Below are 12,367 nucleotides of genomic sequence, written 5' to 3'. Positions count from 1 at the left end.
GGGAGCCTGGGAATGGAGGGATACAAACGATTGGTCTAGTTGGACCAAGGAGCGGCAGAGGCTTGGAGGGCCGAAGGGCCTGTTTCCTGTGCTGTACTGTTCTTTGTTCTTTGTATTCAAGAGGCAGCTAGATAAAGCACTTGGGGTGAATGGGATCAAAGGTTATGGGGAGAAAGCAAGATTAGGCTATTGAGTTGGATGATCAGCCATGATCGTGATGAATGGTGGAGCAGGCTCGAAGGGCCGAATGGCCTCCTCCTATCTTCTATGTTTCTATGATATAGAAATATCAGAGAGTGCAGGAAAGATTTACAAAGAGGATGTCAGAACTGCAAGATTCGATCCATTGGGAAAGGATGAGCTCGGGTACAATGGCCCATTTCCACACTATTTATTAAAAGTCTACATAATCATTCTTTTTCCACGACCCTTTTTCCAAAAGAACTACTGACCTGTAGTTTTATAAAAAAGAAACGGTTGGTCGTTAGGGAATTCAACCACCAACATAAAATTCTCAGAATCCCATCCAATAACATAATGGAATTTGATTTAACCGCTGACCAACTTGCCATGTTAAAGACTGAGGAATAAAAACCATAAAATACCAATAAAAACCTTTCACTGCATTACAGATTAAAAGAATTGATTTATTCTGTCACCACAACCCACTGCTTTTGCTCATGTGTCTCCACTAGGGAAAAGTAAAACTTGATAATTCCTGACTTCCATCATAAGTTCAGATTTTTTTCCCCCCCAAATGGTAAATTATTTTCTTCACATCTTGCAATTCAAAAGATCAAGGGAGGCAATGGCCAAGTGGTATTATCTCTAGACTATTAATCCCAGAAACTCAGCTAATGTTCTGGGGGCCCGGGTTTGAATCCCACCACAACAGATGGAATTTGAATTCCATTAAAAAAAAATCTGGAATTAAGAACCTACTGGTGACCATGAAACCATTGTCGAGTGTCGGAAAAACCCATCTGGTTCATTAATGTCCTTTAGGGAAGGAAATCTGCTGTCCTTACCTGGTCTGGCCTACATGTGACTCCAGACCCACAGCCATGTGGTTGACTCTCAGATGCCCTCAGGCAACTAGGGATGGGCAATAAATACTGGCCAGCCTGCAACACCCGTGTCCCATGAATAAATTAAAAACAATTATATTCTCTGTGGTTATGAGATTGGAAATGGAGTCCCAATAATAATCCAGAATAATCCTAATCCAGAATAAATAAGCAGGGGCAGGAGTAGGCCATTTAGCCCCTCTTCAATAGGATCAGGGCTGATCAATGACCCCAACTCCACTTGCCCACCCTTTTCTCATATCTCAATTCCCTTGGAGCCCAAATCTCTCTCTAATTCAGCCTTGAATAAGCCGGCATCCACAACCCTCTGGCTGGAGAATTCCAAAAATCACAACTGTCAGAGTGAAGACAATTTTACTCATCTCACTTCTTAGCCTGCAACTGTACCCCCTGGTTCTGAACTCTCCAACCAAGTGAAACATCTAGCATCTACCCAGTCAAGCCCTCTCAGAATCTTACATGTTTCAATTAAATCATCGCTCATTCTTCTGAACTCCAGAGACCGTACCGTTGTACCCAATCTCTCATCAAAGAACAAATTTTTCATCCCAGGGATCAATCTATTCTTCCGACTTCATATCTTGCCATATTATTCTCCACCTGCTATCCTCATATAACCACTACCTTGTATTATATGTAGTTTATTTGTGACATATCCGGGGCACTGCACAACATACATATATTAATAACACAAATTGGTGAATTTTGGGAATCTATTTTTACTGTCCAAGCTTTTCGAAAGGAGAACAGAGGGGAGTTTCGATTCAAACTGTAGCAGCAATGTGAAGCTCCATCAATAGGTTAGCTTCCGATTGTAATGTGATAAATCACTGCTACTTGTGCTCTTGTATTTGTTGAGGGAGTCAATGTCAGTGAAACAAAAAGAGATAGTCATCGACTTCAGGAAACATAGTGGAGAACATGCCCCTGTCTACATCAATAGTGATAAAGTGGAGACAGTCGAGAGCTTCAGGTTTCTAGGTGTTCAGATCATCAACAATCTATCCTGGTCCCGACGCTATAGTTAAGAAAGCCCACCAACATCTCTATTTTCTCAGAAGACGAAGGAAATTCACTGTGACTCTCACCAATGTATCATAGAAAGCATCTGTGTCACAGCTTGGTATAGCTACTAGTCTGACCAAGACCGCAAGAAACTACAAAGGGTTGTGAACATAGCCTAATCCATCATGCAAACCAGCTTCCCATCCATTGACTCTGTCTACACTTCCCACTGCCTCGGAAAAGCAGCCAGCACAATCAAGGACCCCACTGACCCCGGACATTCTCTCTTCCACCTTCTTCCGTCAAGAAAAAGATACAAGGGTCTGAAAACACACTCCAACAGACTCAAGATCAGCTTCTTCCCTGCTGCCATCAGACTTTTGAATGGACCTACCATATATTAAGTTGATCTTTCTCTTTGCCCTACCTGTAACTGTAACATTATATCCTGCACCCTCTCCATGCCTTCTCCCCTATGTACTCTCTGAATGGTATGTTTTGTCTGTATAGCGCACAACAAACAATATTTTTCATTGTATCCCAATACATCTGACGATAATAAATCAAATTCTTTAGCCTAATGCTCACTCTCGTTGTGCTTCAACTTGTATGTGGCTCTTTCCCTCCTTCCCCATTAATAATTAGTGCAGTGGCAGTGAATAAAAAACTCCATTTGGTCACGGTCTAAAATTCTATTTAGTATTTATTTTCTCCCCTCCGCAGCCTGAGGTTATCTGGAAATTCCTAATGGATTATTTTGACTCTAGAAAGTTTTATTTAGGTACCAAAGAGGATGAGAATTTTTTTATTTATGTGAAAAAATTTATATTTCACTCAAACAACTCAAGTGTGTAGACAGATTCTGTAGTGCTTGCGTCACACTGAAATCGATTAGTGACCGTTTAAAGACTTTATATTCTTGTCCTTATAGATTAAAAGGTTTTTCCGATATCCCTGTTTGTTTTCTTGGCGCTGTGCTTTCAAAATGCATCCCCAGGACACAGGAAATGCAAGTGCTTTCAAGGGCGTAATTTTCCTCCACTCTCCCAAATAAGATTTTCCCCAGTTTTCTGACCACAAGAATAGCACTTTTCACAAGCTATGGACAGCCAATGAAGCTTTTGGAATACAGTCACTGTCAAAATGTAGGACACGGGGCAGTCAATTTAGCAAACTCACACAAACAGCAACGTGCTAACCGTCAAATAATCTGTTCTTTTTGCGAGACTATTGGTAAACAGGCCAGGACACCAGGGCCCTAACGCCCCTAACTCTTCTCCTAAATAGTACCATGTACTTTTATATCCACTTGAGCTCAGTTTAACATTACATAGAAATCATAGAAACCCTACAGTGCAGAAAGAGGCCATTTGGCCCATCGAGTCTGCACCGACCAAAATCCCAACCAGGCACTACTCCCACATCCCTACACACTTACCCCCGCTAATCCCTCTAACCTACGCATCTCAAGACACTAAGGGGCAATTTTAGCATGGCCAATCATCCTAACCCGCACATCTTTGGACTGTGGGAGGAAACCGGAGCACCCGGAGGAAGCCCACGCAGACATGAGGAGAATGTGCAAACTCCACACAGACAGTGACCCAAGCCGGGAATCGGCTTACATCTAAAGGACAGCACCTCCAACAGTACAGTACACCCCCTCAGTATTGCCCTGGAGCGTCAGCCTTGATTTCTGTGCAGCAAGAAGTCTCACAACACCAGATTAAAGTCCAACAGGTTTATTTGGAATCACGAGCTTTCGGAGTGCTGCTCCTTCATCAGGTCATGATGTGGAGGTGCCGGCGTTGGACTGGGGTAAACACAGTAAGAAGTTAAACAACAGCAGGTTAAAGTCCAACAGGTTTATTTGGTAGCAAAAGCCACATAAGCTTTCGGAGCTCCACGCCCCTTCTTCCCAAGGTGAGCAGAGAGGTAGGGTTCACAAACACGGCATATAGAGACAAAGACACAAAGAAGAAAGAGCAGCGTTCCAAAAGTTTGTGATTCCAAATAAACCTGTTGGACTTTAACCTGGTGTTGTGAGACTTCTTACTGTGCCCAACCCAGTCCAACGCTGGCATTTCCACAGTTGGATTTCTGTGCTCAGGTTCTGCAGTGGGACTTGAACCCTGAACCTTGTGACGTTTGAGACAAAAGCATGACCAACTGATTACTTGGTTGCAACTGGTCACAAACTCTCCAGTTTCCCTTTGCTGAGCAGAGATTGGAAACTGAAAGGAACTGAATAGTATATATCTACGGCAGCGAGACGGATGGAAAAGTGAAAACAGAATTCAGGCAGTAAATCTGATCTTACTTTGAAATTGTGGGTCATTAGAGATTGAGGCGAGGACTGACTCAACTGTCACCTGTTTTTGTTGAAGGACAACAGAAATGTGTGTAAAGTGCTGGTCTTCAGTTTCATGCTGCCAACTGCCAGCTAGACCAAAGGTAGCTTTGTCAGACTTGCTAAAGCTGGTGGCCAAGTCTCATCACTTGACGCTGATCTTAAAAGTAGCAGCCGAACTAACTTAGTGAATGGCTACGAGGCAAGGGCGTTAGAAGCTGGCAGCACCAGCCCAGTAAAAAAAAGGAGGGATGTTTCCCCTTGTCCCTTCATGCAAGGAGATCTCCAAACACCCAAAGCTGCTTCGAACCTATCAGAGGAAGGACTTTCAGTAAGGGATGCACCAATTTCCCTCATTCAAGCACAAATATCGAGCACAATCTCTTACCCCCAGAGGAGATGAGGAAAGAGGCAGGAGGGCCCAAACATTTGGTGGGTTGGTACCAATCGATGCCTTCCTGCCTCCACCACAATTAAATCTTGGGTGGGAAGGTCTATGGTCGACTTCATGCGAGACCCTGAAGTGACCAATCAACAATCACTTAAGAGTCTCTTCCCACCTCCACTACAATTCTTGCATCATGTGGGCATGCCGATATGCAGCCTACACAACTGCTTAAACTGTATGGGCTGCATGTCAGCTGGAGAGGGCAACGGCTCCCTCGATCTGTATTAATCTGTACATGATCAAGAGCACGGACATGGAGCAGGGAGGGGGTGACCGCTGACAGTCACCACCCTGCCCTTGCTTCTGACCTTCCTGACCCCCCACTTTAAGGAAACCACCCCCGCCCATGATTAATAAATTCTTCTGACCTTCTGACTCAAAGAAGAGGAAATATAAATTAAAAATTGCATTTGGAAAATTCACAATGTTCCCAAATGATTCAGTAAGTAAACACAGCGAACAACTGATCCGTGTAGATAAAAACCTCAGAGGTGCAATCCCTTGTGGTGACTCACCTCATTTTAACTCAGTTGGCAATGCCAAAGTCAGAAGGTTGAGCATCCAAGTTTGACTCCAGAACATGAGCACCTCAGTGCATCATCTTGCAAATATGTGCAACTGTTCCAGTATTTGTAGAAATATCCCATGGCAACATTCGAAGTACAGCAAGCTGTTTCCCAGGTTCCTTGGTCAAAATTCAGCTGTAATGGCCAAAACCAAGGTCTTCAGGGCTGAATTTTCCCAGCAAGCTTTGGGACCCTGACATCGAGAACAAAGTGAGGCCCTAAGCCTGTACTTGCTGGGCGTCAGATCCAGTATCGGAATATTCCGGAAGCGGCCTTCGAATTAGAGGGTCAGTTCGAGGGCCGTCAGTGCAAAGATCTTGGCATCCCCATAGGGCTGAGGTAGGTAGGAAATAAAATGGAGGCATTGGAGGAGACTTACCTGTAATAAAAATAACAAGCAGGTAGGCCCTTCCAATCAGAGAGGAAACCCTTCTGGTGGCAGCATTGGGACCACAGGGGTGGCCCCCTCTTTGGGCAGATGGAGCCTCTGGTGGCAGTGGCCCTCTCAATTTGCTGAGACCCCTCCCATTAAGCTGTCAGCCTCTGCACGCAATGAGAGTCTGACTCATCGCAGATACAACACCAGTGTGTGAGAAAGGTCGCCCCTAATGACTTCAATTGAGTGACCACCTCCGTTGAGTGGGCAGCTGATCCACCTGCCAGCTCACCCCCAGGATACTTCCCCAGCGACAGGAATGCATGGGGAGATGGTCCCCACGTGACTCCCACTATTTTATTGGCCCCCTTTGCATCTTAGCTCACCATTCTAGGGCTGAGAAAATTTGGCCCTTACTTTCTGTCATTCCAATCTCTCCCAGACGTGATTTGTAACACACACCCTGAAACCTTCACTTTAAAATGTTGAAATTTAGGAACACAAGAAACAGGAGCATAAATTGGGCCATTCTGCCCCTCAAGACTGTTCCACCATTCAACGAAATCATAACTGAGCTGATTGCAGTTTCAATTCCACTTTCCCGTCTGCGTCCAATCATTCTCGACTCTGTTGTACTTCAGAAACGTGTCGAAATCCGTGATTGAATATCTACAATCAGCCAGCCTCCACTGCTCTATGAGGTACAGAATTCAAAAGATTAACAACCCTCTGCGAGAAGAAATTCTCCTTGTCTGAAAAAGGAATCCCTTATTCTGAAACAGCTTTTTCTATCCCTTCTTGGGATGTGGGTGTCACTGGTAAGGCCAGCATTTGTTACCCATCTCTAATTATCCTCGAGCTTCTTCCCTCCTGCCATGAGATTTTTGAATGAACCCGACCATATATTAAGCTGATCATTCTCTAAACCCTAGTTATGACTATAACACTACATAAAATCTACAAAAGATCGTGAATGTAGCCCAGTCCATCACGCAAACCAGCCTCCCGTCCATTGACTGTCTACACTTCCCGCTGCCTCGGAAAAGCAGCCAGCATAATGAAGGACCCCATGCATCCCGGACATTCTCTCTTCCATCTTCTTCTGTCTGGAAAAAGATACAAAAGTCTGAGGTCACGTACCAACCGACTCAAGAACAGCTTCTTCCCTGCTGCTATCAGACTTTTGAATGGACCTACCTGGCACTAAGTTGGTCTTTCTCTAGCTGTGACTGTAACACTACATTCTGCACTCGTTTCCTTCTCTATGAACGGTATGCTCTGTCGGTATAGTGTGCAAGAAACAATATGTTTCATTGTATACTAATTGAATCAGAGAATCATAGAATCCTACAGTGCAGAAGGAGGCCATTTGGCCCATCGGGTCTGCACCGACCACAATCCCACCCAGGCCCTATTCCCATAACCCCACGCATTTACCCTAGCTAGTCCCCCTGACACTAAGGGGCAATTTAGCATAGCCAATCCACCTAACATGCAAATCTTTGGACTGTGGGAGGAAATCGGAGCACCCGGAGGAAACCCACGCAGACACGAGAAGAACGTGTAGACTCCACACAGTCACCCAAGCTGGGAATCGAACCCGGGTTCTTGGCATTGTGAGGCAGCAGTGCTAACCACTGTGCCACCATGCCACCCCATGTGACAATAATAAATCAAATCAAACTATATAGAGCATAGAACATAGAAAAGTTACAGCACAAACAGGCCCTTCGGCCTACAAGTTCCGCCGAACATGTCCCTACCTACTAGGCTTACCTATAACCCTCCATCTTACTAACTTCCATGAACTTAACCAAAAGTCTCTTAAAAGACCCTATCGAATCCGCCTCCACCACCACTACGGGCAGCTGATTCCACGCACCCACCACCCTCTGAGTGAAAAACCTACCCCTAACATCTCCTTTGTACCTACTCCCCAGCATCCTAAACCTGTGACCTCTTGTGGCAACCATTTCAGCCCTGGGTATATTCTGCACCTCCTTCTTTCCTTCTCCCTCTATGAACAGTATGCTTCATCTGTATGGCATGCAAGAAACAATACTTTTCACTGTATCCCAGTACATGCGACAATAATAAATCAAAGTTTAAAAAATGGTGGTGGCGTGGCCTCGATAAGGGGAAACATCCTCTCAGCATCAATCGTGTCAATCCCCCTCAGAATTTCATATCGTGATCACCTCTCATTTTTCTAAACTCACAAACCTTTCCTCATAAGACAGCCTCATCATCCCAGGAATCAGCCCAGTGAACCTTCCCTGGACTGTCACCAATGCGCATATACTCCAGCCTTTAATTGCATCATGTTAAATTGCTTAGTCACATTGGGCGTGCAAATATCCAGCACTGACTGGGTGCAGCTGTCAACATGCCAGTGAGATCATTTTCTCGACCCCAACTGGCTCCGTAAACTCTGGCAAGATTGATCATTAAATTCTCTCAGTTTTAATACTACCCAGGTCGGCTGGCTGTTTTGTATATTCGCTACTTTACTCTCCGCAGAAGGAATTCTGAACAAGATGTGAGGATAGAGAAACACCAGTGAATAAAATTGTGAGTCAGCACTCATCAACAGAAGAAATAACCACTCCTGGTGCACCTGGGAAAATAGGTGCCGCACTTTGTACCACACTCTCAAACCATTGCTGATAAATCTACACCCGTGACATGCAAGCCTACCTGTGACTAATAAATAAATAATAAATGTGCATTAAGGTGTGTAGTGACACAGTGGTGCAAATAAAAGTTTAAAAGTTTATTTATTAGCGTCAAAAGTAGGCTTACCTTAACACTGCAATGATGTTACTGTGAAAATCCCCTAAACCCCACACTCTGGCACCTGTTCGGGTACACTGAGGGAGAATTTAGCATGGCCAATGCACCTAACCATCTTTCAGACTGTGGGAGGAAACCCGAGCACCCGGAGGAAACCTACTCAGACATGGGGAGAACGTGCAGACTCCACACAGACAGTGATCCAAGACGGGAATCAAGCCCAGGTTCCTGGCGCTGTGAGACAGCAGTGCTAAGCACTGTGCCACGGTACTTACTTCACAGTAAATCTATTGCTTTAATTTTTTTAGGGTTAGCTGTATCACAAACCCACCAATCTTAACTTGTGTCATTCTGAGGTTATTTTTTTAAAATCAGAAAACCAGTAGTCAGTGATTGAAGATGAAAAAAAAAGAGACCAGCCAAATGAACCAATATGCAACAAGTACGTGCTTTTGTGGGAATGGGTATCTGTGTTGTGGACAAGTTGTCCTTCTAGTTAAGAGTGACCATTATATAGTGCTCGAGAAAACATGGGAGAACAAGCAGTAGATGTTACATGGCCCCAAACGACACAACTGCACAACAGGCTTCCAACAGAGAGCCAGTCATTTGGGAAAGGTTTCTATCTCTTTCCTTGTGATCGCCCCTCGGTTATGGAAGATACATGTTAGGCAATCATCTTTTCTAACATACTGCACATGCTTGTGAGTTTTCAGTCGAGCTTTATCTAATCCCCAGGAAGACAGGGAAATGCAACTATATCATTTGTTGGCAGTGGACCAAAATAGAAAAGAAATACTGGGGCAAGAGAACCTTACCACAGAAAAATTCATCATCTAGTCATGAAACATTTCAGTGCAACCAGTCATAACAGCAATACTTGGTTATTTCTGAGGATAGTCTTACTCAATGTCAGCACACAAATGCATAGATATTCAACCGGACCACCGTTGATCCAAAACACCACTGAAGATGGGTGGAGGCAGCTCCTCTAATTCATTTTAACTCAAACTAGAATCCCGACAGTGCAGAAGGAGGCCATTTGGCCCATCAAGTCTGCACCGACTCTCCGACAGAGCATCTTACTTAGGCCCTATCCCCGTAATCCCACATATTTACTGCATTAATCCCTCTAACCTACATATCTTGGGGCACTAAGAGGCAATTTAGCATGGCCAATCCACCTAACCTACACATCTTTGGAGTGTGGGAGGAAATTGGAACACCTAGAGGAAACCCAGGCAGACAGGGGGAGAATGTACGAACTCCACACAGACAGTGGGAAGGCGATGGCCTAGTGGTATTATCGCTAGACTATTAATTGAGAAACTCGACTAATGTTCTGGGGACCCGGATTCGAATCCTACCACGGCAGATGGTGGAATTTGAATCCAATAAAAAAATACCTGGAATTAAGAATCTGCTGATGACCATGAAACCATTGTCGATTGTGGGAAAAACCCAGCTGATTCACTAATGTCCTTTAGGGAAGGAAATCTGCCGTCCTTACCTGGTCTGGCCTACATGTGACTCCAGAGCCACAGCCATGTGGTTGACTCTCAACTGCCCTCCAAGAGCTACGAGGGATGGGCAATAAATGCTGACCAGCGGCGACGCCCATGTCCCACGAATGAATTTTAAAAAAACATCCACAGGGCTGGAATTGAACCCGGGTCCCTGGTGTTGTGAGGCAGCAATGTTAGCCACTCTGCCACCGTTTCCCAGATCTATTTCATCAAACGTGGCTACTATTACAAGGAATTCTGGGAATGTTCCCATTGCTTTGAATGTCACATTCTATGATTCTTCTCACAGGAACCACAAAATCAGTAGCCCCGACCGTGACAATGACTACAGCACCAAGCTCTTCCTGATCACACCAATGATGGGTTATACCATGCTACAAGGCAGGCCAGATACTGGAGAAATAAATGACCCTTTCCCCATGTCTTTAGTACATGTTGCTCTTGGAGGATTTCTGGATTAAAGAACGGGAGGACATCTACCACATGTTTGCTTTTGTTGGGGGGTGTGGGATGATTTCTTGGGATAAAGCTGTTGGAGAGAAGAGCTATTTTGGAAACCAATATTGGGAACTACTACCCACTCCACCATAGGCACAGCATCTTTAACAACATGCTTCTGATCAGCCCCAATTACAGAAGGTTGCCTTTGTATTGCAGTTGTAGGTCCCTTCCCCATTCCAAACTCTTTCAGCCTCTCCGAGTGGGGTTGTCAGATTTAGTCCCAAATTGGAAGCGGCTGAGTGTTGAAGATGGATTCCTATCTCCCAAGTTTCAGGTTGCCCCAACTTAATCCACCCAGGCATTCAAGTTGCCGAAACCCTTCAAGGGAGGTCAATTCCTCCCTCTGAGACAGGGCTGCAAGGCCAACTGTGGCTCCTCACTTCTCCACCTGGATGAGATTAACTAACAAGACCTGACATCGATCCTCAAACTTCCCGCTTTGAACTCGGATGTTGGAAATAAATGGCCCAGTGTACTCAGCAACTGAGTCTCCACACTGTAGGTCATTGCTTGGTGAGGGCAGCGTGGTGCCACAGGGCGGCACAGTGGCAAGCTACCATTGCTACCTCACAGCTCCAGGGGCCAGGGTTCGATCGCGGCCTTGGGAGACTGTCTGTGTGGAGAGGGAGATGGGCCTGGGGTAAGGGGCTCTTTCAGAGAGTCAGTGCAGACTCAATGATCTGAAAGGCCTCCTTCTGCACTGCTGGGATTCTATGGCTTCCCGGTGTCATGACTTTGGAGCTAAAGCCACTTTGTCGTGGAAGAGGCTCAATGGCCAAATATGTCAGTGCCATTGTGCCCTAGATCCCATGGATACGGGGATTCCTCTCCCTTTGGCTTGCACTCCATACAACTAAAATCCCTACAATACAGAAGGAGGCCACTTGGCCCATCGTGTCTGCACCAACCCTCCGACAGAGCATCTTACTGAGGCCCTATCCTCGCAACCCCACATTTTTACCTCATTTGTCCCCCTACCCTACATATCGTGGGGCAGCATGGTAGCACAGTGGTTAGCACTGCTGCTTCACAGCACCAGGGACCCAGGTTCAATTCTCGGCCTGGGTCACTGTGTGGAGTTTTCATGTTCTTGCTCCGTCTGCATGGGTTTGCTCCGGATGCTTTGGTTTCCTCCCACAGTCCAAAGACGTGCTGGTTAGGTGCATTGGTCATGCTAAATTCTCCCTCGGTTTACCCAAACAGGCACCGGAGTGTGGCAACTAGGGGATTTTCACAGTAACTTCATTGCAGTGTGAATGTAAGCCTACTTGAGACTAATAAATTAACTTTTACATCTTGGGGAGGGGGGCAATTTTCCACAGCCAATCCACCTAACCTTGGGCGGCACGGTAGCACAGTGGTTAGCACTGCTGCTTCACAGCTCCAGGGACCTGGGTTCAATTCCCGGCTTGGGTCACTGTCTGTGTGGAGTTTGCACATTCTCCTCGTCCTGCGTGGGTTTCCTCCGGGTGCTCTGGTTATCCTCCCACAGTCCAAAGATGTGCGGGTTAGGTTCATTGGCCATGCTAAAATTGCCCCTTAGTGTCCTGGGGTGCGTAGATTAAAGGGATTAGCGGGTAAAATATGTAGGGGGGGGGTAGGGCCTGGGTGGGATTGTGGTCGGTGCAGACTCGATGGGCCGAATGGCCTCTTTCTGTACTGTAGGGTTTCTATGATTCTATGAACCTGCACATCTTTGGAGTGTGGGAGGAAA

General features: G+C 45.6%; 1 protein-coding gene across 3 annotated transcripts in view; it reads right to left on the bottom strand.

Annotated features, from left to right (window-relative positions):
- Positions 1-12,367, bottom strand: part of LOC144508589 (proto-oncogene tyrosine-protein kinase Src-like) — a 192,272-nt gene that overhangs the window by 104,771 nt on the left and 75,134 nt on the right. Inside the window, exon 1 of one of the 3 annotated variants that reach the window (XM_078236706.1) lies at positions 8,057-8,109. The exons of the other annotated variants lie outside the window; for them this stretch is intronic. Within the exon in view, the coding sequence (XP_078092832.1) occupies positions 8,057-8,066 (10 nt within the window). The 5' untranslated portion in view covers positions 8,067-8,109. Of the gene's footprint in view, positions 1-8,056; positions 8,110-12,367 lie in introns of those variants that run through there. 3 annotated transcript variants of the gene reach the window in all.

This window comes from Mustelus asterias, chromosome 20 (assembly GCF_964213995.1).
Source record: "Mustelus asterias chromosome 20, sMusAst1.hap1.1, whole genome shotgun sequence".
Classification (NCBI taxonomy): domain Eukaryota; kingdom Metazoa; phylum Chordata; class Chondrichthyes; order Carcharhiniformes; family Triakidae; genus Mustelus; species Mustelus asterias.
The sequence above is the reverse complement of the archived record's forward strand: the minus strand, read 5'-3'. Positions and strand labels throughout refer to the sequence as shown.